Raw genomic sequence first — 26,998 nt, 5'->3', positions numbered from 1 at the left:
GATAGAAAAACAATTATAATTCCACATTTTTTCCAAACTCATCATGTTACAGTAAGAGAACACTTTTCCCCCAGTTGTGACGAAGGGTTTTGTTTTGCTTTGAGATGAGTTGATCAGCAACCATGTCACAGGAGACCCTGTTGACGATGACCCTGGTGACTCTACTGCTCTCAGTGGATGTGTTCTGTACACTCATTGCGCCAAGCTATTCTCTTTAGGAGGATGTACTCACACAAGTCAAGGAAGACTTACTCAACTGAACATGTTCCACATTCCAGAATGTTGCGGTACATACATAAAACATACATGTCTCGTAGATAAACAACACCCACACATATAGTGCATTCGGAAGGAATTCAGACCCCTTGACTTTTTCCACGTTGTTACATTACAGGCTAAAAAGGATTAAATAAAAAAATGTCCTCATCAGTCTACACACAATACCTCAAAAGACAAAGCAAAGTTTTTGCAAATGTATAAAAAAAATGAACAAAAATACACAATTTACGTAAGTATTCAGACCGTTTGCTATGAGACTCAAAATTGAGCTCAGGTCCATCTAGTTTCCATTGATCATCCTTGAGATGTTTCTACAACTTGATTGGAGTCCACCTGTGGTAAATTCAGCTGATTGGACATGATTTGTAAAGGGACACACCTGTCTATGTAAAGTCCCACAGTTGACAGTGCATGTCGGAGCAAAATCCAGGCCACGAGGTTGAAGGAATTGTCCGTAGAGCTCCAAGACAGGATTGTGTCGAGGCACAGATCTGGGGAAGGGTACCAAAAAATGTCTGCAGTATTGAAGGTCTTCAAGAACATAGTGGCCTCCATCATTCTTAAATGGAAGACGTTTGGAACCACCAAGACTCTTCCTAGAGCTGGCCGCCCGGCCAAACTGAGCAATCGGGGGAGAAGGGCCTTGCAAGGTTAGGGAGGTGAGAAGGGCCTTGGTCTGACAGAGCTCCAGAGTTCCACTGTGGAGATGGGGGAACCTTCCAAAAGAACAACCATCAGAGAGGGAGAGAGAAAAAAGGGTTGAGAGCATCAGAGGTGAAGGAACAGGTGTTCTTATGTAACAGTGTAGGTTCCGTCCCTCTCTTCGCCCCAACCCGGGCTCGAACCAGGGACCCTTGCACACATCAACAACTGACACCCCACGAAGCATCGTTACCCATCGCGCCACAAAAGCCGCGGCCCTTGCAACGCAAGGGGCAACCCTACTTCAAGTCTCAGAGCGAGTGACGTCACCGATTGAAACGCTATTAGCGCGCACCACCGCTAACTAACTAGCCATTTCACATCGGTTACACTCACCCCCCCTTTGACCTCCTCCTTTTCCGCAGCAACCAACGATCCGGGTCACGGCACCAATGTAACAGTGTAGGTTCCGTCCCTCTCTTCGCCCCAACCCGGGCTCGAACCAGGGACCCTTGCACACATCAACAACTGACACCCCACGAAGCATCGTTACCCATTGCGCCACAAAAGCCGCGGCCCTTGCAACGCAAGGGGCAACCCTACTTCAAGTCTCAGAGCGAGTGACGTCACCGATTGAAACGCTATTAGCGCGCACCACCGCTAACTAACTAGCCATTTCACATCGGTTACACTTACGTATTCCAGAAGCTGGATGTGGAGGTCCTGGGCTGGTGTGATTTTTTTTGCGTACACTGACTAGACGCTAGCTAAGTTAACGTTGTTTTGTTCTTTTTGTTTTACTCTGCCTGCAAACACGCTGGATGATTCAGAATTCATTGAAGCGCTTGAAAGATTCATTGACGAGAGATACTTACGAACTCAAAGAAACATGTCGCTGGTTTCGGAGGATTCAAGCATTAAGGACAACAAATGCAATCAACAAAACAAACCAAAGCCAAGTTGGCCAAGCGGGATCAACGATGGAACCAAACCATCCCCAAGCAAGAGGGCGCGCAGGGAGAGTGGGGAGAGGTTTACTGATATGGATGCTGACTTGTTAAAATCCATCAATGAAAGGCTTGCCAAACTTGATATCTTGGATATATTACGAGAGGACATCAATGCATTATGTGCCAGTCTAGAATTCAGCCAATGTCAGATGGATGATCTAAGGAAAGAGAACACGGTGCTGAAAGGTACTGTAGACTCTATTCATGGCAAGGTGGAGGTGGTGCAAAGGGAGAACAAACAACTTAAAGAAACCTTGCTTGTTGATGTACAGTGTCGATCAATGCGGGACAATCTAATATTTTCAAGGATACCGGAGAATGACAGCAGCAGAGGCTGTGAGGACACTGTCCGTGACTTTATGTCAACTCAACTGAAACTGCCCACTGATGTTGTGTGTAATGTCACTTTCTCCAGAGTCCATAGAATGGGTAAGGCCTCTGGGAATAGGCCACAGGCTATTATTGCATGTTTTGACAAATTTAAGCGAAAGGAAATGACGAAGAGCAGGGGCATAGAACTCAGAAACACTGATTTTGGAATGAATGATCACTTCCCTGCCGAGATCAATGAAAGGATTTTTTTTTATCCCATCATGAAGGAAAAGTGTTGCCTGAATCAACAAGTCTCCATGGTGATGGATAAACTTTACATCAACGGGCAATTGTATCGGGACTCTAGAGTACCTCCCTGGCTATTTTAATTCAATGTTCAAATCTGAGTTTGTGAGTTGTAGTGGATCATGACAACTTTAACTATAACGAATACATGCTCTATTGATCTGCACTTGACAAGGAAGGGGTTGCATATAGCTCAGGTTAATGTACAGTTGAAGGCGGAAGATTACATACACTTAGGTTGGAGTCATTATAACTCGTTTTTCAACCACTCCACAAATTTCTTGTTAACAAACTATAGTTTTGGCAAGTCGGTTAGGACATCTACTTTGTGCATGACACAAGTAATTTTTCCAACAATTGTTTACAGACAGATTATTTCACTCATAATTCACTGTATCACAATTCCAGTGGGTCAGAAGTTTACATGCACTAAATTGACTCTGCCTTTAAACAGCTTGGAAAATTCCAGAAAATTAAGTCATGGCTTTAGAAGCTTCTGATAGGCTAACTGACATAATTTGAGTCAATAGGAGGTGTACCTGTGGATGTATTTTAAGGCCTACCTTCAAACTCAGTGCCTCTTTACTTGACATCATGGGAAAATCAAAAGATATCAGCCAAGACCTCAGAAGAAAAATTGTAGACCTCCACATGTCTGGTTCATCCTTGGGAGCAATTTCTAAATGCCTGAAGGTACCAAGTTCATCTGTACAAACAATAGTACGCAAGTATAAACACCATGGGACCACACAGCCGTCATACCGGTCAGGAAGGAGACACATTCTGTCTCCTAGAGATGAACATACTTTGGTGAGAAAAGTGCAAATCAATCCCAGAACAACAGCAAAGGATCTTGTGAAGATGCTGGAGGAAACAGGTACAAAAGTATCTATATCCACAGTAAAACGAGTCCTACAGTGAGGGAAAAAAGTATTTGATCCCCTGCTGATTTTGTACGTTTGCCCACTGACAAAGAAATGATCAGTCTATAATTTTAATGGTAGGTTTATTTGAACAGTGAGAGACAGAATAACAACAAAATAATCCAGAAAAACACGTCAAAAATGTTATAAATTGATTTGCATTTTAATGAGGGAAATAAGTATTTGATCCCCTCTCAATCAGAAAGATTTCTGACTCCCAGGTGTCTTTTATACAGGTAACGAGCTGAGATTAGGAGCACACTCTTAAAGAGAGTGCTCCTAATCTCAGTTTGTTACCTGAATAAAAGACACCTGTCCACAGAAGCAATCAATCAATCAGATTCCCAACTCTCCACAATGGCCAAGACCAAAAAGCTCTCCAAGGATGTCAGGGACAAGATTGTAGACCTGCACAAGGCTGGAATGGGCAACAATACCATCGCCAAGCAGCTTGGTGAGAAGGTGACAACAGTTGGTGCGATTATTCGCAAATGGAAGAAACACAAAAGAACTGTCAATCTCCCTCAGCCTGAGCCTCCATGCAAGATCTCACCTCGTGGAGTTGCAATGATCATGAGAACGGTGAGGAATCAGCCCAGAATTACATGGGAGGATCTTGTCAATGATCTCAAGGCAGCTGGGACCATAGTCACCAAGAAAACAATTGGTAACACACTACGCCATGAAGGACTGAAACCCTGCAGCGCCAGCAAGGTCCCCCTGCTCAAGAAAACACATATATATCCCTGTCTGAAGTTTGCCAATGAACATCTGAATGATTCAGAGGACAACTGGGTGAAAGTGTTGTGGTCAGATGAGACCAAAATGGAGCTCTTTGGCATCAACTCAACTCGCCGTGTTTGGAGGAGGAGGAATGCTGCCTATGACCCCAAGAACATCATTCCCACCGTCAAACATGGAGGTGGAAACATTATGTTTATGTTTTGGGGGTGTTTTTCTGCTAAGGGGACAGGACAACTTCACCACATCAAAGGGATGATGGACGGGGCCATGTACCGTGAAATCTTGGGTGAGAACCTCCTTCCCTCAGCCAGGGCATTGAAAATGGGTCGTGGATGGGTATTCCAGCATGACAATGACCCAAAACACATGGCCAAGGCAACAAAGGAGTGGCTCAATAAGAAGCACATTAAGGTCCTGGAGTGGCCTAGCCAGTCTCCAGACCTTAATCCCATAGAAAATCTGTGGAGTGAGCTGAAGGTTTGAGTTGCCAAACGTCAGCCTCGAAACCTTAATGACTTGGAGAAGATCTGCAAAGAGGAGTGGGACAAAATCCCACCTGAGATGTGTGCAAACCTGGTGGCCAACTACAAGAAACTTCTGACCTCTGTGATTGCCAACAAGGGTTTTGCCACCAAGTACTAAGTCATGTTTTGCAGAGGGGTCAAATACTTATCTCCCTCATTAAAATGCAAATCAATTTATAACATTTTTGACATGTATTTTTCTGGATTTTTTGTTGTTATTCTGTGTCTCACTGTTCAATTAAACCTACCATTAAAATTATAGACTGATCATTTCTTTGTCAGTGGGCAAACGTACAAAATCAGCAGGGGATCAAATACTTTTTTCCCTCACTGTATATTGACATGACCTGAAAGGCCGCTTAGCAAGGAAGAAGCCACTGCTCCAAAACCGCTATAAAAAAAGCCAGACTACGGTTTGCAACTGCACATGGGGACAAAGATCATACTTTTTGGAGAAATGTCCTCTGGTCTGATGAAACAAAAATAGAACTGTTTGGCCATAATGACCATCGTTATGTTTGGAGGAAAAAGGGGGAGGCTTGCAAGCCGAAGAACACCATCCCAACCGTGAAGCATGGGGGTGGCAGCATCATGTTGCGGGGGTGCTTTGCTGCAGGAGGGACTGGTGCACTTTACAAAGAGGGCAAATTATGTGGATATATTGAAGCATCACCTCAAGACATCAGTCAGGAAGTTAAAGCTTGGTCGCAAATGGGTCTTCCAAATGGACAATGACCCCAAGCATACTTTCAAAGTTGTGGCAAAATGGCTTAAGGACAACAAAGTCAAGGTATTGGAGTGGCTATTACAAAGCCCTGACCTCAATCCTATAGAAAATTTGTGGGCAGAACTGAAAAAGTGTGTGCGAGCAAGGAGGCCTACAAACCTGACTCAGTTACACCAGCTCTGTCAGGAGGAATGGGCCAAAATCCACCCAACTTATTGTGGGAAGCTTGTGGAAGGCTACCCAAAACATTTGACCCAAGTTCAACAATTTTAAAGGCAATGCTACCAAATACTAATTGAGTGTATGTAAACTTCTGACCCACTGGGAATGTGATGAAAGAAATAAAAGCTGAAATAAATCACTCTACTATTATTCTGACATTTCACATTCTTAAAATAAAGTGGTGATCAGTCATATCTAACTAAGACAGGGAATTTGTACTAGGATTAAATGTCAGGAATTGTGAAAAACAGAGTTGAAATGTATTTTGCTAAGGTGTATGTAAACTTCCGACTTCAACTGTATGTAGCCTTCCTAACAAAATACATGAGGTTTTTAACTTGGTCAACATAAATAATATTCATATTTTGGCTTTGACCGAAATGCATTTAGATGCATCTGTAAATGATGAGCAAATAAATATTCAAGGATATAATCTACTTAGAAGAGACAGGAATAGGAATGGTTGGGGTGTAGCGCTGTACATTCAGAATCATATACCTTTTAAGAGGAGGGATTACCTTAATGTATGTCAAATAGATGCACTATGGGCTCAAGTACATCTGCCTCACTAGGCACCCATATTGGTAGGATGTGTGTATAGACCTCCTAGCTCTAAGGTGTCCTATCTGGATGACTTATGCACTGGGTTTGATCAGGCCACAGATAGCAACAGAGATGTATTTATCTTGGGTGATTTTAATATAAATTGGAAGGATCACAATAATTCGAATAGAACAAAATTGATGAGATATGCCGAGAACTGTGGTTTGAAACAAATGGTTAATGATACTACTAGATCATCAACTAAGTTGGGTCATCGTTCAAACACATGCATTGATCTGATCTCCTGTAGTATACCATTGCAATGCTTAAAAGCCAGATCAATGCCAGTGGGCTGGACAGACCATAATATTGTGACCATAACCATGAACACCAAGGTTCCAAAGAAACCCCCAAGGATTGTGGTCAAGAGAAATTTTTAAACATTTAATCATGAGCTATTTCAAAATGATTTGGCTGCTGCACCCGGGGAGCTGATTTATCTAGAGGATGATTTAAATCACACTACAGAATGTTTTATTGATTTGCTCACTGAGGTAATGGACCATCATGCACCAGTAAGAAAGAGTACAGTTGGGGCTTGTCCATATCCATGGATTGATGATCAACTGGGTGAGTTTTTTTTTCTCAAAGAAATATGGCAAAAGCCTTAGCAGCCAAATCTGAACCAGAAATTGATGAACAGAATTATAGAACATTACGTAGTTATGCAGTTAAATTGAATCGTAAGAAAAAAAACTGTATTTTACAACAATGCTTTTATTGATCGTAAAAATGATTGTAAAAAGGTATGGAATACAGTTAAGAGCTTACTTGGTACATCTATCTCATCATGCCCATCTAGTGTGGAGGTTGACGGAAGAACAATAACAAAACCAGCTGACATTGCCAATCATTTTGCAGATTCTTTTACAAAATTTTTTTATTTACTGAGCAATAATGTAAACACACATTCTTCCAAACAAGCTATTGTCCAATGGATTGATGATCATATTATGAGCAACAAGACCTGCTCTTTTAGTCTACAAATGGTGTCAGTAGAGGAGGTGTTGAACCTATTGAAGTCATTACCCGATGGTAAATCTACAGGTTATGATCTTATTGACAATATTTTACTTCGCTATGCTGCTCCCCAGATTGCAGCTCCACTGAAATACATATTTAATTGGTCACTGGAAAAGGGGACGTTTGCAAATGTATGGAGGCATGCTAAACTGTGTCCTATTCCGAAAGACAGCAAAGAACCCATTACTCCAGGCAATAGTCGACCAATTAGTAACCTCCCTTCACTCAGTAAGATATTGGAAGGTATTGTGAGTAGACAAATATGGGAGTACATGGAAAAGAATGATCTGATTACATCCAATCAGCGTGCTTATTGCAAAAACCATTCCACTACCACAGCATTGGTTGACATGACTGACCAGTGGCTCAATGATATGGATAATGGCAGGTTTGTAGGTGTAATATTTTTAGATTTTAGTGCAGCATTTGATTTAGTGGATCATGAAATCATTTTGACAAAATGAATGCATTATGGTTTTAAGGAGGCAGCAATGAATTGGGTACAGTCATATCTAACTATATCACTACACTTCCGGTTTGGAGCGAGCAGTCGCACCACGCTTCGCTCCACAGGTAATATTCCACTTCGCTACATTACAACGGCTTGATTTGTTTGATCTGAGCAATTCTTCTTAGCTAGCTACATAGCCGTCTTTGTATCAAAGATAATTGTGTAGTTTAGAGTAACTGAGTAATTATCGAGGCTAGCTATCTTCGTCCTCCTAACGTAGTCAACACTGCTAGCTGCTAGCTAGCTAGTCATCACCGTTAGCTAGCCAACTTCTACCGACTAGCAGCACCGCAGAAACTATTACATTACAACGCAACGACTTGATTAGTGTGGTGTTGGTGTTAGTTAGCCAGCTACATAGTTGTCTGTGCTGTCTCTGTATCTAAGATAATTGTGTAGTTTGAGTTTGAGTATTATCGAGGTGTGCTAGCCAGCCGCGACGCCAGACTTACTCAACACACCTAGTCATCATTAACCCACTGCCAGCTAGCCATCCGTTACCGACTAGCAGCGCTGTAGTTACTAATACTAAACAACGGAACGATTTGACTAGTGCAGTGTTACCTAGCTAGCTACCTAGTTGTCTTTGTCATAACTTGATAATTGTTAATTGATAATTGTTAGCTAGCCAGCCATCGAGGTTAGCTAGCCAGCTATTTCCGTCCCCCGCGACGCCATTTTTCCTAACCTAGCCAACTATTACCGACGAGCAGCATTGTTGAAACTAAATACACTACAAGGAACGTCTTGATTAGTGTTATGTTAGCTAGCTAGCTACAAAGTTGCTTTGTATCATGACAAGGTGTAGTACTGAAACTACCGAGGTTACCTAGCCAGCTACACGTTCAAAGTCAACAACGCAGCCACTGCTAGCTAGCCTACTCCACCAGCCAGCAGTACTGTATCATTTTAGTCAATAACATTTTTGCAACGTAAGTTTAACTTCCTGAACATTCGAGACGTGTAGTCCACTTGTCACTCCAATCTCATTTGCATTAGCGTAGCCTCTTCTGTAGCTTGTCTACTATGTGTCTGCCTATCCCTGTTCTCTCTCCTCTGCACAGGCCATACAAACGCTCCACACCGCGTGGCCGCTGCCACTCTAACCTGGTGGTCCCAGCGCGCACGACCCACGTGGAGTTCCAGGTCTCCGGCAGCCTCTGGAACTGCCGGTCTGCGGCCAACAAGGCTGAGTTCATCTCAGCCTATGCTACCCTCCAGTCCCTAGACTTCCTGGCGCTGACGGAAACATGGATCACCACAGATAACACTGCTACTCCTACTGCTCTCTCCTCGTCTGACTACGTGTTCTCGCATACCCCTAGAGCATCGAGCCAGCGGGGTGGTGGCACTGGAATCCTCATCTCTCCCAAGTGGACATTCTCTCTTTCTCCCCTGACCCATCTGTCTATCTCCTCATTTGAATTCCATGCTGTCACAGTTACCAGCCCTTTCAAGCTTAACATCCTTATCATTTATCGCCCTCCAGGTTCCCTTGGAGAGTTCATCAATGAGCTTGACGCCTTGATAAGTTCCTTTCCTGAGGATGGCTCACCTCTCACAGTTCTGGGTGACTTTAACCTCCCCACGTCTACCTTCGACTCATTCCTCTCTGCCTCCTTCTTTCCACTCCTCTCCTTTTTCGACCTCACCCTCTCACCTTCCCCCCCTACTCACAAGGCAGGCAATACGCTTGACCTCATCTTTACTAGATGCTGTTCTTCCACTAATCTCATTGCAACTCCCCTCCAAGTCTCCGACCACTACCTTGTATCCTTTTCCCTCTCGCTCTCATCCAACACTTCTCACTCTCCCCCTACTCGGATGGTATTGCGCCGTCCCAACCTTCGCTCTCTCTCTCCCGCTACTCTCTCCTCTTCCATCCTATCATCTCTTCCCTCTGCTCGAACCTTCTCCAACCTATCTCCTGATTCTGCCTCCTCAACCCTCCTCTCCTCCCTCTCTGCATCCTTTGATCTCCTCTGTCCCCTATCCTCCAGGCCGGCTCGGTCCTCCCCTCCTGCTCCGTGGCTCGACGACTCACTGCGAGCTCACAGAACAGGGCTCCGGGCAGCCGAGCGGAAATGGAGGAAAACTCGCCTCCCTGCGGACCTGGCATCCTTTCACTCCCTCCTCTCTACATTTTCCTCTTCTGTCTCTGCTGCTAAAGCCACTTTCTACCACTCTAAACTCCAAGCATCTGCCTCTAACCCTAGGAAGCTCTTTGCTACCTTCTCCTCCCTCCTGAATCCTCCTCCCCCTCCCCCCCCCCTCCTCCCTCTCTGCGGATGACTTCGTCAACCATTTTGAAAAGAAGGTTGACGACATCCGATCCTCGTTTGCTAAGTCAAACGACACTGCTGGTCCTGCTCACACTGTCCTACCCTGTGCTTTGACCTCTTTCTCCCCTCTCTCTCCAGATGAAATCTCGCGTCTTGTGACGGCCGGCCGCCCAACAACCTGCCCACTTGACCCTATCCCCTCCTCTCTTCTCCAGACCATTTCCGGAGACCTTCTCCCCTACCTCACCTCGCTCATCAACGCATCCTTGACCGCTGGCTACGTCCCTTCCGTCTTCAAGAGAGCGAGAGTTGCACCCCTTCTGAAAAAACCTACACTCGATCCCTCCGATGTCAACAACTACAGGCCAGTATCCCTTCTTTCCTTTCTCTCCAAAACTCTTGAACGCGCCGTGCTTGGCCAGCTCTCTTGCTATCTCTCTCAGAATGACCTTCTTGATCCTAATCAGTCAGGTTTCAAGACTGGGCATTCAACTGAGACTGCTCTTCTCTGTGTCACGGAGGCTCTCCGCACTGCTAAAGCTAACTCTCTCTCCTCTGCTCTCATCCTTCTAGACCTATCTGCTGCCTTTGATACTGTGAACCATCAGATCCTCCTCTCCACCCTCTCCGAGCTGGGCATCTCTGGCACCGCGCACGCTTGGATTGCGTCCTACCTGACAGGTCGCTCCTACCAGGTGGCGTGGCGAGAATCTGTCTCCGCACCACGTGCTCTCACCACTGGTGTCCCCCAGGGCTCTGTTCTTGGCCCACTCCTATTCTCGCTATACACCAAGTCACTTGGCTCTGTCATATCCTCACATGGTCTCTCATATCATTGCTATGCAGATGACACACAATTAATCTTCTCCTTTCCCCCTTCTGACAACCAGGTGGCGAATCGCATCTCTGCATGTCTGGCAGACATATCAGTGTGGATGACGGATCACCACCTCAAGCTGAACCTCGGCAAGACGGAGCTGCTCTTCCTCCCGGGGAAGGACTGCCCGTTCCATGATCTCGCCATCACGGTTGACAACTCCCTTGTGTCCTCCTCCCAGAGTGCTAAGAGCCTTGGCGTGACCCTGGACAACACCCTGTCGTTCTCCACCAACATCAAGGCGGTGACCCGATCCTGTAGGTTCATGCTCTACAACATTCGCAGAGTACGACCCTGCCTCACACAGGAAGCGGCGCAGGTCCTAATCCAGGCACTTGTCATCTCCCGTCTGGATTACTGCAACTCGCTGTTGGCTGGGCTCCCTGCCTGTGCCATTAAACCCCTACAACTCATCCAGAACGCCGCAGCCCGTCTGGTGTTCAACCTTCCCAAGTTCTCTCACGTCACCCCGCTCCTCCGCTCTCTCCACTGGCTTCCAGTCGAAGCTCGCATCCGCTACAAGACCATGGTGCTTGCCTACGGAGCTGTGAGGGGAACGGCACCTCCGTACCTTCAGGCTCTGATCAGGCCCTACACCCAAACAAGGGCACTGCGTTCATCCACCTCTGGCCTGCTCGCCTCCCTACCTCTGAGGAAGCACAGTTCCCGCTCAGCCCAGTCAAAACTGTTCGCTGCTCTGGCACCCCAATGGTGGAACAAGCTCCCTCACGACGCCAGGACAGCGGAGTCAATCACCACCTTCCGGAGACACCTGAAACCCCACCTCTTCAAGGAATACCTGGGATAGGATAAGGTAATCCTTCTAACCCCCCCCCCTTAAAAGATTTAGATGCACTATTGTAAAGTGGTTGTTCCACTGGATATTATAGGTGAATGCACCACTTTGTAAGTCGCTCTGGATAAGAGCGTCTGCTAAATGACTAAAATGTAAATGTAAATGTAACTGACAGGAAACAGTCCATCTATATCAATGGTTCATTTTCTTCCCCTCATGCTTTAAACTGTGGAATACCGCAGGGCAGCTGCCTTGGGCCACTTCTGTATTTAATATCTACCAACGACCTTCCATATGCCTTATCTGAAACTCAAGCTACTATATTTGCAGATGATACTACAATTTATACAGCAAGACAATCAGTTCAACGGGTACAGCAAGCTTTACAAGGAGATTTGGAGAATATCAGGGAGTGGGTTTGCCGGAACAAACTTGTTTTAAACACCAAGAAAACCAAAGTTATGTTGGTCTGTTCCACTAAGAAAAGGCCAACACAGCATTGAATACAATTAAGTATGGGGGGAGTACAAATTGAGGAAGTGGCAGAAACCAAACTACTGGGGGTGCAGCTAGACAACTGCTTATCATGGTCGTCTCAAATAACTAATCTATGTAAAAAAATATATTAAAACAGCATGCATGATCAGAAGGATAGCTAAATATTTACCAGGGAAGATTCTTAAGCAAATAACCCAAGCATTAATTGAGAGTCAGGTGAACTACTGTTCTGTGGTCTGGGGAAATGCATCAGCAAGTGAAATTAGGAGGCTGCAGATTGCACAGAACAAAGCAGCAAGGATTGTTTTAAGGTGGAGATATGGTTCTTCTGTTGTAGTCATGCGCAATGTTCTTGGTTGGTCATCAATCAACAAGATAATTGAAAAAAACATGCTTATTTTATTTCATAATATACACCATTTAAAACGGCCAAACTCTATTCACAACGGTATTCAGTTGGTAAGAGACAGACATTCAGTAAATACTAGGAACAGATTGTCCATAGATTGTGTTATCCAGACAGAAAAGAGAAATAGGCAAAATAACTTTTCGATTTAGAGCAATAAAGAAATTGAATAATTTAACTGAGCAAATCATAAACCTTTCAATATATAAATTTAAACAATACTTTAAAACCATTTCAATATAATACATAGGAAAGTTTTGCTGGACTATGGTAGATGAAGAATCAATATATCTTTTTAGACTAAGTATTTATCGGGTCAATATGTTAGTGTATTTTGTCTGTAACAGTATGTTATATGTGAAAATGTGATCGTATTATAAATTGTATTTTAATGTTTAAGGACTCTTGGAAGATTAGTCCAAATTAGGACTAAAAGAGATCCAAATCAAATCAAATCTCTGCAGCACTCCACCAATCAGGCCTTTATGGTAGAGTGGCCAGACGGAAGACACTCCTCAATAAAAGGCACAACAGCCCACTTGGAGTTTGCCAAAAGGCACCTAAAAGACTCTCAGACCATGAAAAACAAGATTCTCTGGTCTGATGAACCAAGATTGAACTATTTGGCCTGAATGCCAAGCGTCACGTCTGGAGGAAACCTGGTACCATCCCTATGGTGATTCATGGTGTTGGCAGTATCATGCTGTGGGGATGTTATTCAGCTGCAGGGACAGGGACACTAGTCAGGATTGAGGGAAAGATGAACGGAGCAAAGTACAGAGAGATCCTTGATGAAAACCTGCTCCAGAGAGCTCAGGACCTCAGACTGGGGCGAAGGTTCACCTTCCAACAGGACAACAACCCTAAGCACACAGCCAGGACAACGCAGGAGTGGCTTCGGAGCAAGTCTCTGAATGTCCTTGAGTGGCCCAGCCAAAGTCCAGACTTGAACATCACTGGAGAGACCTGAAAATAGCTGTGCAGCGATGCTCCCCATTCAACCTGACAGAGCTTGAGAGGATCTGCAGAGAAAAATGGGATTAGCTCCCCAAATACAGGCGTGCCAAGCTTGTAGAGGCATACCCAAGAACGCTCGACGCTGTAATCGCTGCCAAAGGTGCTTCAACAAAATACTGAGTAAATGGTCTGAACACTTATGTAAATGTTACATTTCAATGTATTTTTTATTCACCCTCTGAATAGCACACATACACAATCCGTGTCTCAAATTGTCTCAAGTCTTAAAAATCCTGTCTCCTCCCCTTTATCTACACTGATTGACATGGATTGAACGCATTTCTAAAAAAATGGGTTTTTTTTGTCATTATGGAGTATTGTGTGTAGATTGATGAGGGGAAAAAACAATTTCATCCATTTTAGAATAAGGCTGTAACGTAACAAAATGTGGAAAAAGTCAAAGGGTCTGAATACTTTCCGAATGCATTTTACATACTGTGGGTACACACAGACACACACAGACACACACACGCACACGCAGTACAGTGGCTCTTACCTGTTCTGTATGAGGGCGATCACCTGGGAGTAAGTTTTCCCCAGGACACTCTCTCCATTCACCTTCACCAGCCGATCCCCTGCATCACACGTACATACATATTTAAATCACAGTAGGACCAAACACAGCACAGATATTTAGTGATACACTCTCAATTACAAAAGAAAAAGGGAGCAATCCCTCCACCCCCATTACTGACCCCCGACGACCCCCCCCCCCCCAGACACAGGACACCAGCAGAGGGACATCCTGGTGGGTCAGGTCAGGGGAGGGAAGGTCAGGGAGACCCCAGAGCCAGACTTCCTGCTGGGGGATGGCTGAGAGGGGGGTTTGGTAGGCACTGAGGATTTGTGTATGGAAATATAGAACTATGTGCTTGCAGTAGGTGCTGTGAAGTCGGGAAGGACAAGGTGTCACCTAGGGGTTTGTTGTGTGTTGACATACCGGATCGTAAGCCTGAGGCAAAATGCTTGTATCTGTTTGTGTGTTTGGCAGGAGAAGGGATGATTCATTTGTTATGTGTTAGTGTGTGGATGTGTTTTGGTGGTGCAAGTATGTGTGTGTGTGTTTGAGACTATGTGTATATATTTATATAGGAGTAATGGTTTAGCTTGGCTGGGCTGCAGGGAGAGGAATGCTGCCCAGCTTAGCCTGCAAGACACAACAGGAAAACGTTTGCTGGGTATTTGTCAGTCTGTGTCATTCCGCTCTGATTAGTATCATTACTAATTTCCAAAGACAATAATGCAACTTTAATGTGTGTGTGTTTTTGCTGAACATGGACTGGTTAGTATCCTTGTTGAATCACTGGAAGCACCTGACTCCCTCTCCCTCTCATCATCTATGTGTGATCATGTCTGATGCTCTTAAGGTTATTTCCATTGCAAATCAGACTGTTCCTGCACACACTCAATCTCCCGTCCATTTCGTTCTCTTTCAAACAGACATTTTCCTTACCTGTACACAAGCCACCCTGGTGAGCGGGACCTCGCTCTCTCACATTCTTGACAAATATGGTGTCCATTGGCTCCAACCTACTTCTCCCTACGTGGAACATGCAGGATGTTACTGTCACTTCATTCTTCAATTGATTAAATAGGACCTGATGATAACTATTAAATAGATCATTGCCCACTGGGCACAGACGTCAATTCGTCGTCTATTCAATGTTGGTTCAAGGAGGACAACTCTATGCACAGGTCCAAGTGGCTAGAGGGGTGGTGACATCATCGAGAGACCAGAGTCTAGTGGTGATGGTGTAGACTGAGGGAGGTAACTTACCCTTCCCATTCCCGTTCTCCTCGTCCTGTGAAGACAATGAAAAACCACATCAACACTGATATCCAGGCCCATACAGACAATGTTACCCAGGGAACAAAGCGCCATGGCAACCTAAACACCTGTTCCCAGAACGTCCACCTCTTTCCAGGAAACCAGAATGACACGGATATTAGGAAGGGTAGAGTTGGGTGAGGAAACAGCCATGACGCCTTAAACTAGTGTACAACAGAAGTGTATCGGTGTGCACCACAGACACTGTGCATGAGCAAGAGCTCAGGGGACACTCTTGAACGTTTGACAGCTTCCATTCACACAAACAACCGCACGTGCACACCAGAGGAGGCTGGTGGGAGGAGCTATAGGAGGATGGGCTCATTGTAGCGGCTGGAATGGAATAAATGCAACAGAGTCCAACATGTCCTCCTATAGCTCCTCCCAACAGCCTCCTCTGGTGTGCACGTGCGGTTGTTGGTGAGAATGGAAGCTGTCAAACGTTCAGAGTGTCCCCTGAGCTCTCGCTCATGCAGTGTCTCTCTCTTCGCAAAACAAAAGGCAGTTCAACCATGTAGCTCTTCTTTTACAAGCTGATTAGTGAGGAGTGACTTCCCTGGTATCCCAGCCAGGTCTCTCAGACAAACAGACCTGTTCTGGTTTATGAGCTCCTAACGTTCAGCACACACACACAGCAGAGACACTCAGACGGGTTTGACTGTCTGCAGGTGGTGATGTCACACACAGAGCCAAACACGTGTAGTTGTCTGCGTCAGACAGACGAGGGCAGCACTGAGCACACAGTCTGTCTATCATAGGTGCTGTTTGATAGGGTGATAGACTGATGTAGGCGCACGCACGCACACAAACACACACACACACACACACACACACACACACACACACACACACACACAGAGCTGAGTGGACGGTTTGGAGTGACTGCCTCCTGTCTGGCTTTAGGCAGAGCTGAGTGGGCTCATTCCTGCCTCCACAAACAATAGTGTGGGTTTATGGCCAGAGAAAGGAGGGCTGCAGCCCCAGAATAGAGCCATGAGCCAGGGACGCTCCCCAGCTGAGCTGACCACCCCTGTCTGGACACACGTGGGCCTGGGGTGGGGCTGAGGACCGAGAGATGGAGGTGTACTATCCTCATCTCTACATCTCGCTCAGATTATCTCTCTCAGATTATCTCTCTCCCTGTGGATATAGATGTAGGGTTAGGGACAGCTGCCGTGCATGCACTGATCAGTCCGTCAGGACAATCATCAGGCATGTGTCCATGATGAAGGGAGTCACATCATACAGGTCTTTGATGGGGCCCTAATGAGGGGCAGTCACCCCTGAGGCCCCTTCAGATGGGTAGGGACAGAGGGCTGCGTTCTCTGTGCCACTCGCTGCCCCTCACAGCAGCATGTGACCCTGGGGACAGGACAGGGCAGGCAGCAGTGGGCCCATTGTCCGTGGTGGTCCTGGTAGAGGGCATGGTACTGCCGGCCCAGGCTGGGGGTAATGTGAGAGTGGTACCAGGCGGGCCAGGACAACAGAGCCTATTGACACTGGGTGTCTCTCAAATGTCACCCTATTCCCTTTATAGTGCACTACTTTTAACCAGGGCCCATTGGGCTGTGGTCTAAAGTAGTACACTATATAGGGAATAGGGTGCCATTTTTTGGACGCACCCACTGTGCCCTGTCCTGACTGCAGCTGCTGGGCTGGGGGCTGAAGGGGGTTCATCATAATAGGGCCCTTGTTTCGGCTGGCTGTAACCCCCCGTCCCCCTCCCCCGTCGCTCTATTCCACATCTGTAGCTCTGTCTTCCCCCACACCTCAGAGAACAAAACAAAAACACCCACCGGGATGATGCTTTTTCTGAGGAGATTGTTATCCATGATGCTGAATGGCTGTATAGTTAAGACAGAACATATATTTCAGTAAACACTGTTGTTGTCCCTGTACTGTTTCTTTCTTTTGGAAAAAGTAAAACGTGAGCCAAAAGGTACACTGGCAGTGGTAGCATTGTCTGTCCACAGACGGTAAGACAGACTGCTAATGGAACTCTCTCTCTCCTTAAATCGGTCATACGGGAGTATGGAGGTTGTGTATCACCGGAGTTGCATCCCCTTCTGTCCTTTGCTTGTTTATCCATCTCTACTCTAATGACAGGGCTCTTCTTATGGTATCCATCTGTCTATGTCGCTAATCTGATGAACTCATATCAGTCTACCCCAACACTTTAATTGGCTACGCTTGTTCAGTCCCTGCATTTAATTGGCTATGCTTGGCTTTTCCCCCCATTGTGTCCTGATTCTCTTGACCTTACTGCTCTGCTCCTGTGTTCGGATCGACCTACGACCTTCCTGCCCTGTGATCTGATTGGTCCTGTCTTACTGCCCCCCCCCCTACAGCTCCAGTGATATGAGAGCCTATCTGCCCATATGATATGATTGGCTCAGTCTTAAAGGGATAATCCACCCTAGAAATGAAATGTGACGTGATACTTCATCAAGATACGGATCTCATCACTGGAGAGGAGAACCTTTCATAACGCTTTTAAAACAATTATCTGAACACTATGGGCATACTTGTGTAGAACACATCCATCTGTCTATATCGTCACAACAAAGTCTGTATTTTGTTGAAATGTCCTCAAAGTTCACAGTGCACCGTCTGTTTAATATCTTTTCTTCTTTCAACTACCATGGCACAAACCTGTTTTCTCCTCTAGTCTCCCTGCGAGTTGCCATAGCAACCAGACTCGCACAGCATTCAGCTAGAAACTCTACCAGGTCGAACATGGTGATATTGTAACTCCTAAATAAAGCAACACCTCACGGCACAACGCCTCTCCCCTATTTGACCTAGATAGTTCGTGTGTATGTATTGATATGTAGGCTACGCATGCCCCATTTTTAAATTGATGTAGTTCTGTCCTTGAGCTGTTCTTGTCTATTAATGTTCTGTATTATGTCTTGTTTCATGTTTTGTGTGGACCCCAGGAAGAATAGCTGCTGCTTTCGCAACAGATAATGGGAATCCTAATAAAATACCAAAATTGATAGTGCAGTTTGTTTCTGGGATTTTACAACTAGCTACTGTAACTACTTCACATGCTGATATTGACTTTGGTATTATGGTGTGTAGCAATTTTTTCTAGCTAGCTGCCTAGCTAGCCAGCCAGCCTTTCTGGAGAGAGCATTGCATTATGGGGTTTGTAGTCGACTTGATCTCTGCAGATTTCGACAAGAATGATTTTTTTGCTTCCTAATTTATTATACATTTTTCTTCACAACATATGTTGCTCTTAGATATTAGCGTTATTTAACAATGTAAATCATAGGAATTTGTAGATCTGAGTGGATTATTCTTTTTAAAGCCCCCTGTTGTTGTGTCCAGTGATGGTACCTTGAGGCTGGTGTGCAGGGCAGACTCTGGTGGGTAGACGATGAAGTGGCGCAGCGTGAAGCCAAAGCCCTGTGAGTTCTTCTGGAGTAGTAGCGTCCGGGGGCCTTGCCAGCCAACGCCGACCCCCTCTCCTCCAGCCCCCATCGCAGGCCGAGGGTTGTCGCCGGCCGAGGAGAGCCCATCTCTCCACCCCTTTGCCTGTTGAACAGAGAGAAATAAAAACATGTGAGACTCAGGTCATATCCCCAAAACAATCACTTATGTCACCCCTCCAACGGTCAACACTCCATTAGTACTTAACCAGTTCCTCCTTCCACCAAGTATTCCCAGGAAAAAGTTTCAGAACTTTATGGAACTGGCACAAATCCATGCTATACTTGGAGCCATAGCAACAAGAGACAAACCCCAGTGACATCACCATTTAATGGGCTGCTGGTTACTTCTTTAGTGACTTCCCCTGCAGGCAGGAATAGGAATGTGTCTGTTTCTGTCTTGGGAGACATGGGGACAATGAGTGTGTGTGTGTGTGTGTGTGTGTGTGTGTGTGTGTGTGTGTGTGTGTGTGTGTGTGTGTGTGTGTGTGTGTGTGTGTGTGTGTGTGTGTGTGTGTGTGTGTATCCATATGTTTTAATGCTAGTAGGGGAGAGGTGAGCACGGCTGGCCCATAGGGCCAGGCACTCCCCACATGGCACCCAGCACCACAACAATGTCCCATAAACCACTAGGGGGTCCTGGGGGGTTCCGACCGCTGTCAGGAAGAGCCCAAGTCTAGACGGTGTGGAGCGGGGGGAGGGGGGGGGGGGGGGGAGGGGGGTTACATCCTGAGCACGCTCAGGAATGCTCAGGACGGAACTCTAGACAATTAAGGAATGCCTGTAACCAATCAGGATTGACCTTGGTCAGGTCATAGTGCACCAGAGTGCTGTGAAGGGGTCAGGGTGATTCAGAGTAGATTTCCACTCATTTTCCCCAAAGAAGGCAAATACCAAACATGACAGATACACGTGAGAACTAACACCCTGATGCTGCTGCCACAACCCACATTTCAAACACAACCACTTGACCAAACAGGGATGGGAGGAAGACACAGCCTTCCTAAATGTAGATGAGCCTGTTTGGTCAAAATACCTATTGACTCTTCTGTATAGAAGTACAGTTACTTAATTGTACCGGTGTCTCTCCTCCTGACTCTCCACTCTGAGGGTGTGTGTGTGTGTGTGTGTGTGTGTGTGTGTGTGTGTGTGTGTGTGTGTGTGTGTGTGTGTGTGTGTGTATCTCCATATATTTTAATGCTAGTAAGTGAGTGGTGAGCACGGCTGGTGCAAGCACTTTATACTCGTATCAGTATACGGGTTGAAAATGGCAGATTTGGACACTGATAAGCGCCTAAATTGGAACGCAGTGGCTGTACCGTAACAAGCTGTACATGACATCAGAGCTCAGGGTCTCCACTTGACATCGCTTTAAGGGTTTTGACTGACAGACGTTCTGAACTACGTGATGAAGTCTCTCCCGCTGATTGGGCAACTTTTGCAAATGTTGTTGTCGTCTGAATGAGGGAAGTGCTGTAAATGAAAAGGTCCCGATGTTTTTGGAAAGATGAGAGGTTGAAAGTTATAATAAATACCGCTTTGGCGTCATACAAGCAAGACAAAACACCTGTGAGTCCAAATGTGCACTTCACATTTCCATTTGGGATTTATAATGGACCGTTTTTGGATTGCGTAAACAACGGCAATTGGGTGATCGTGGGGATGCAGGGTTGTGTTCCAAAAAAGAAAAAAAAAGTACAAGTGTACTGGCTCTAGTGGCTCAACGGCACAGCTAGGAGAGCTTAAAAAAAAGCACCTTATTGTTGAAGACTGTTCTTGTAATCTTATATTGCACCTACCCCACATTCTCTAAGAATATTCCTATCATGTTACTGAACGTATTCAGATTATTATCAGATTTCGTTATCAACAAATGCGGCAAAAAGTACAGTAAATGTAAAATGCACATAAAATCAATAGTGTAACGTTTGGATTCAGTCTTGTGTCAGATGAACTGTTCTCAACTTTAGTCTAATAATGTTCCCATAATCTCTAAACTGTTCCCTTTTAATTGCTACCATGGTTATGCATATGCTTTTCATATTTCTTCTGTAAAAGCATTTCAATGTATCACTATCCATATAGGTTACTTCCCACGTGTGTAAGGGGTTAACCCCCAACACAAACCCTATACAGTGGCTTGCGAAAGTATTCACCCCCTTGGCATTTTTCCTATTTTGTTTCCTTACAACCTGGAATTAAAATAGATTTTTTTTGGGGGGGGGTTGTATCATTTGATTTACACAACATACCTACCACTTTGAAGTAGTAAAATAATTTTCTTTGTGAAACAAACAAGAAATAAGACAAAAAAAACAGAAAACTTGAGCGTGCATAACTATTCACCGCCCAAAAGTCAGTACTTTGTAGAGCCACCTTTTGCAGCAATTACAGCTGCAAATCTCTTGGGATGTGTCTCTATAAGCTTGGCACATCTAGCCACTGGGATTTTTGCCCATTCTTCAAGGCAAAACTGCTCCAGCTCCTTTAAATTGGATGGGTTCCGCTGGTGTACAACAATCTTTAAGTCATACCACAGATTCTCAATTGGATTGAGATCTGGGCTTTCACTAGGCCATTCCAAGACATTTAATGTTTCCCCTTAAACCACTTGAGTGTTGCTTTAGAAGTATGCTTAGAGTCATTGTCCTGCTGGAAGGTGAACCTCCGTCCCAGTCTCAAATTTCTTGAAGACTGAAACAGGTTACCCTCAAGAATTTCCCTGTATTTAGCGCCATCCATCATTCCTTCAATTCTGACAAGTTTCCCAGTCCCTGCTGCTGAAAAACATACCCAGAGCATGATGCTGCCACCACCATGCTTCCATGTGGGGATGTTGTTCTTGGGGTGATGAGAGGTGTTGGGTTTGCACCAGACATAGCGTTTTCCTTGATGGCCAAAAAGCTACATTTTTGTCTCATCTGACCAGAGAACCTTCTTCCATATGTTTGGGGAGTCTCCCACATGCCTTTTGGCAAACACCAAACGTGTTTTCTTATTTTCTTTCTTAAAGCAATGGCTTTTTTTTGGCCACTCTTCCGTAAATCCCAGCTCTGTGGAGTGTATGGCTTAAAATGGTCCTATGGACAAATACTCCCATCTCTGCTGTGGAGCTTTGCAGCTCCTTCAGGGTTATCTTTGGTCTCTTTGTAGTCTCTCTTATTAATGCCCTCCTTGCCTGGTCCGTGAGTTTGGTGGGCGGCCCTCTCTTGGCAGGTTTGTTGTGGTGCCATATTCTTTCCATTTTTTAATAATGGATTTAAATGGTGCTCCGTGGGATGTTCAAAGTTTCAGATACTTTTTTATAACCCAACCCTGATCTGTACTTCTCCACAACTTTGTCCCTGACCTTTTTGGAGAGCTCCTTGGTCTTCATGGTGCCGCTTGCTTGGTGGTGCCCCTTGCTTAGTGGTGTTGCAGACTCTGGGGCCTTTCAGAACAGGTGTATATATACTGAGATCATTTGACAGATCATGTGACACTTAGATTGCACACAGGTGGACTTTATTTAACTAATTATGTGACTTCTGAAGGTAATTGGTTGCACCAGATATTATTTAGGGACTTCATAGCAAAGGGGGTGAATACATATGCACGCACCACATTTCCGTAAACATTTTGGGGGAATTGTTTTAAACAAGTTATTTTTTTCATTTCACTTCACCAATTTGGACTATTTTGTGTATGTCCATTACATGATATCCAAATAAAAATCTATTTAAATTACAGGTTGCAATGCAACAAAATAGGAAAAATGCCAAGGGGGGTGAATACTTTTGCAAGGCACTGTATTTCACTTCCTGTGCCCCCTCCCCCCTCCACACACTCTGACCTCGCAGGGCCAATCACCCGGCCCGCTCAACAACAGGAAGTGGCAGGCTGGGGACAGGAAATATGGTACCGTAGAGGAGGGATAACCAGGCGTACAGATCACCTAGAAATACAAAACCACAGGGGGTCAGCTCGCTCTCAATATCCCTTGCGTCTACAATACAGTACCTCTCTCCTCTGTTCTTCCTTGCATTCTACCGCTCTCCCTTCTCCTCCCTTCCACCATCACCACATATACATTCTTGCCATATGATCCAGTGACCTTTACAACACCTCTTTCCCGCTCGATGCACAGCTCTCCATATAGCCGCTGATGTAACCTTGTTCTCACCATTTCACAATGCCCAAGAAATTCTCCCATAAACAGACGAGAGGCATGAGAATAACAAGAGAGAACGTTTAAATGAGAGATGCATGAAAGTGAGGGGGAGGGAAGAGAAGGGAGGAAAATAAAGAGAGAGTGAAAATGAAAGAGTAGGCTTAAGATCTGAAGAGAGAAAGAAAGAGACCAGCCAGAGGGAATTCCACAGAGGGAGCGGTTGGATTGAGGCATGTTGAAACACACACTGACGGGGACTGGCAAGGAGGGGGGTGAGGAGAGCGAGGGAAGAAGAGAATGATAGAGAGAGGGAAGGAGCGAGTGGAGAGGAATGGAGCGAGAGCAGGCTGGGCCAAGTGCGAGACAGGTTCCAGCACGCTGGTTTCAACCGCACAGCCCCTCCCGGCGCTTGGAATACCTAACCCTGTGATTACCCCAAACACACAGAGACTGGAGCTCTGGGCCAGAGATGATTCCCACTGCCTGTCAGCCTGCCTGCCTGTCCCTGACTGTGTGGGACATCTGTGACTACCTGGCTATTCTCCACTAACCCCCCCCCCCCCCCCCCCCCCACTAGTCTCCATCTAACTACAGTAGGTTACACTCCAGACTCTAGGTTACACTCCAGACATGAGATCTAACATCATTGGTTAAACTTACATCTGTCTCTCAGCTTATGTAAACCCAGACTGTATTTAGGCTACACCTGATAGTCTAGTCTGGCCTCTCCTTTCCATGGCCACTCTCTCACCAACCTTCTAGATGAGGAAACCTTTCTCTAGGCTAGCCAATCCAAAAGGGGAACATTTGCCATTTCAGACGACTGGCATTTCACTCTGCAGTTCTCTGAAATCTGCCTAGATATCTCAAATCAAATCAAAGTGTATTGGCCGTGCACACAGATTTGCAGATGCTATCGCAGGTGCGGCAAAATGATTGTGTTTCTAGCGCCAACAGTGCAGTAATACCGAGCAATAATACAAAAATACACACATAATTCAGAAAAATAAAGAAATTAAGATATCAGAATGAGCAATGTCAGAGACAAGAATATAAATATATATACATATGTATATAAATGTACTGCATATACATATAGTGGTGTGTAAAGACAGTATGGACAGTATATGAACAGAAAAGGCATGTGCAGCAGTAGTAAGATAATAGTAGTATCTAGAAGAAACTCACATGAATAGGCTAATCATGATATGCAAATTACGCAATATGGAGCCCAGCCACATGCCATTAATTAGGCTAATTATCACATCTACATGAACCATAATGAAAACTCCTATTAAAATGCCACATGGGGCCCCCAGGAAACCACACACAATATTTCCCATCATTCCTATTAGTCTATATAACCACATCCACATTGTTTTCTATTGTGGTGGGCAGCAGACAGGTGTCCATCTCTCCACCACATCAAATCAAACTTTATTAGTCACATGCGCCGAATACAACAGGTGTAGACCTTACAGTGAAATGCTTACTTACGAGCCCCTAACCAACAATGCAGTTTAAAAAAATACGGATAAGAATAAGAAATAAAAGTAACAAGTCATTAAAGAGCAGCAGTGAAATAACAATAGACTATAAAAAGCGGGGTACCGGTACAGAGTCAATGTACGGGGGCACCGATTAGTTGAGGTAATATGTACATGTAGGTAGAGTTATTAAAGTGACTATGCATAGATGATAACAACAGAGAGTAGCAGCGGTGTAAAATAGGGGGAGGGGGTGCAAATAGTCTGGGTAGTCATTTGATTAGATGTTCAGGAGTCTTATGGCTTGGGGGTAGAAGCTGTTTAGAAGCCTCTTGGACCTAGACTTGGCACTCTGGTACCGCTTGCCGTGCGGTAGCAGAGAGAACAGTCTATGACTAGGGTGGCTGGAGTCTTTGACACATTTTAGGCCCTTCCTCTGACACCGCCTGGTATAGAGGTCCTGGATGGCAGGAAGCTTGGCCCCAGTGATGTACTGGGCTGTTCGCACTAACCTCTGTAGTGCCTTGCGGTCGGAGGCCGAGCAGTTGCCATACCAGGCAGTGATGCAACCAGTCAGGATGCTCTCGATGGTGCAGCTGTAGAACCTTTTGAGGATCTGATGACCCATGCCAAATCTTTTCAGTCTCCTGAGGGGGAATAGGTTTTGTTGTGCCCTCGACTGTCTTGGTGTGCTTGGACCATGTTAGTTTGTTGGTGATGTGGACACCAAGGAACTTGAAGCTCTCAACCTGCTCCACTACAGCCCCGTTGATGAGAATGGGGGCGTGCTCGGTCCTCTTTTTCCTGCAGTCCACAATCATCTCCTTTGTCTTGATCACATTGAGTGAGAGGTTCTTGTCCTGGCACCACACTGCCAGGTCTCTGACCTCTTCCCTATAGGCTGTCTCGTTGTTGTCGGTGATCAGACCTACCACTGTTGTGTCATTGGCAAACTCAATGATGATTTTGGAGTCGTGCCTGGCCTTGCAGTCATGAGTGAACAGGGAGTACAGGAGGGGACTGGGCACACACCCCTGAGGGGCCCCCGTGTTGAGGATCAACGTGGCGGATGTGTTGTTACCTACCCTTACCACCTGGGGGCCGGCCCGTCAGGAAGTCCAGGATCCAGTTGCAGAGGGAGGTGTTTTGCGCCTTGGTCCTTAGCTTATTGATGAGCTCTGAGGGCACTATGGTTTTGAACGCTGAGCTGTAGTCAATGAACAGCATTCTCACATAGGTGTTCGTTTTGTCCAGGTGGGAAAGGGCAGTGTAGAGCGCAATAGAGATTGCATCATCTGTGGATCTGTTGGGGCGATATGCAAACTGGAGTGGGTCTAGGGTTTCTGGGATGATGGTGTTAATGTGAGCCATGTCCGTATGAACCACTACATCACCAGCCTAAAGATGATACAGTTATGAAGTGATTATTAAGCTATATATTAGTTCAGAGAGATTGAAATTGATGGTGAAGGAAAGGAATGCCTGACAGACCTCTATCAGACACACACACACACACACACACACACACACACACACACACACACACACACACACACGCGACGCTAGAGCCACTGGGGGAACAATGGTCTTTCAAACAGCTGAGAGCTGCATCCCGTTTGAAAAGTGGAGCTTTACAGAGGTTACAAACGCTGACACGCTTTTAATCCAGAGATCCACTGTCCGCTCCGTAGCACTGGTCTGAGAGCTGGACGGATGGGTGGATGGGGACGGGAGAAGAGAAAGGGACACGAACTGAAGTGATAAGTACTGCTACTTTACGGGTCAATAGTTCTTCCTGGTCAGATCAGGTAGTCAGGAAAAACCCAGGGCCCGACCACATCATCTACTGTATATCAAAGGCCCTCCCACCTGTATAGTTGTCTCTCTTCCGGCTCCTCTCCAAGCCAGAATACATCCCAGTTCAAACTAGCATGACAGCCAACGTCTGACTGTGTGTCGGTACAGACGAAAGGCCAGCCGCACCATGACAGCCTCTTAAGCACAAACAGTATTTCACAATAGAGGATAAACAGTCATTCGGCATACCTGACGCACAGCTTCAAAAAAACAGCGTCTCTGTCTTTTACACAACCGCCTGAATTCCTCCGTCCGTGTGTTGTGTGTTGGTTTGTTTGCTCAAGAACCTGTCTGAGCCCTCTGTCAGATCAAGTCAGTTGATGTCACATCAGTTAAACAGGGTTTTCTCCTCGAGCAACTCCGCTGAATATGAATCTCCAGTAATACATACCCCCCCCCCATCCTCCCAAAAACAGTCTCTAACCTACACCCCAGGGGGAAATAGGTAGGACTGGAGAGGCCTAAGCTAGCACAACTTAACTATCTGTATAAGTATCTTCTTATTGTTTGCCTAACCTGAGCTTTTAGTCTACACTG

The 26,998-nt window shown here is 45.5% G+C and overlaps 1 protein-coding gene across 8 annotated transcripts in view; it reads right to left on the bottom strand.

Moving 5' to 3' along the window:
* LOC106607247 (rho GTPase-activating protein 23) overlaps positions 1-26,998 on the bottom strand; it is a 99,363-nt gene that overhangs the window by 25,499 nt on the left and 46,866 nt on the right. For all 8 annotated transcript variants that reach the window (XM_082976644.1, XM_082976641.1, XM_082976643.1 and 5 more), the window contains exons 2-5: positions 18,876-19,073; positions 15,480-15,504; positions 15,156-15,242; positions 14,199-14,277 (exon numbers count right to left, since the gene is read on the bottom strand). In XM_082976644.1, the coding sequence (XP_082832770.1) occupies positions 14,199-14,277; positions 15,156-15,242; positions 15,480-15,504; positions 18,876-19,073 (389 nt within the window). The remainder of the gene's footprint in view (positions 1-14,198; positions 14,278-15,155; positions 15,243-15,479; positions 15,505-18,875; positions 19,074-26,998) is intronic.

This window comes from Salmo salar, chromosome 06 (genome assembly GCF_965601325.2).
Source record: "Salmo salar chromosome 06, fSalSal1, whole genome shotgun sequence".
Taxonomy (NCBI): domain Eukaryota; kingdom Metazoa; phylum Chordata; class Actinopteri; order Salmoniformes; family Salmonidae; genus Salmo; species Salmo salar.
This window is presented reverse-complemented; position numbering and strand designations above follow the sequence as displayed.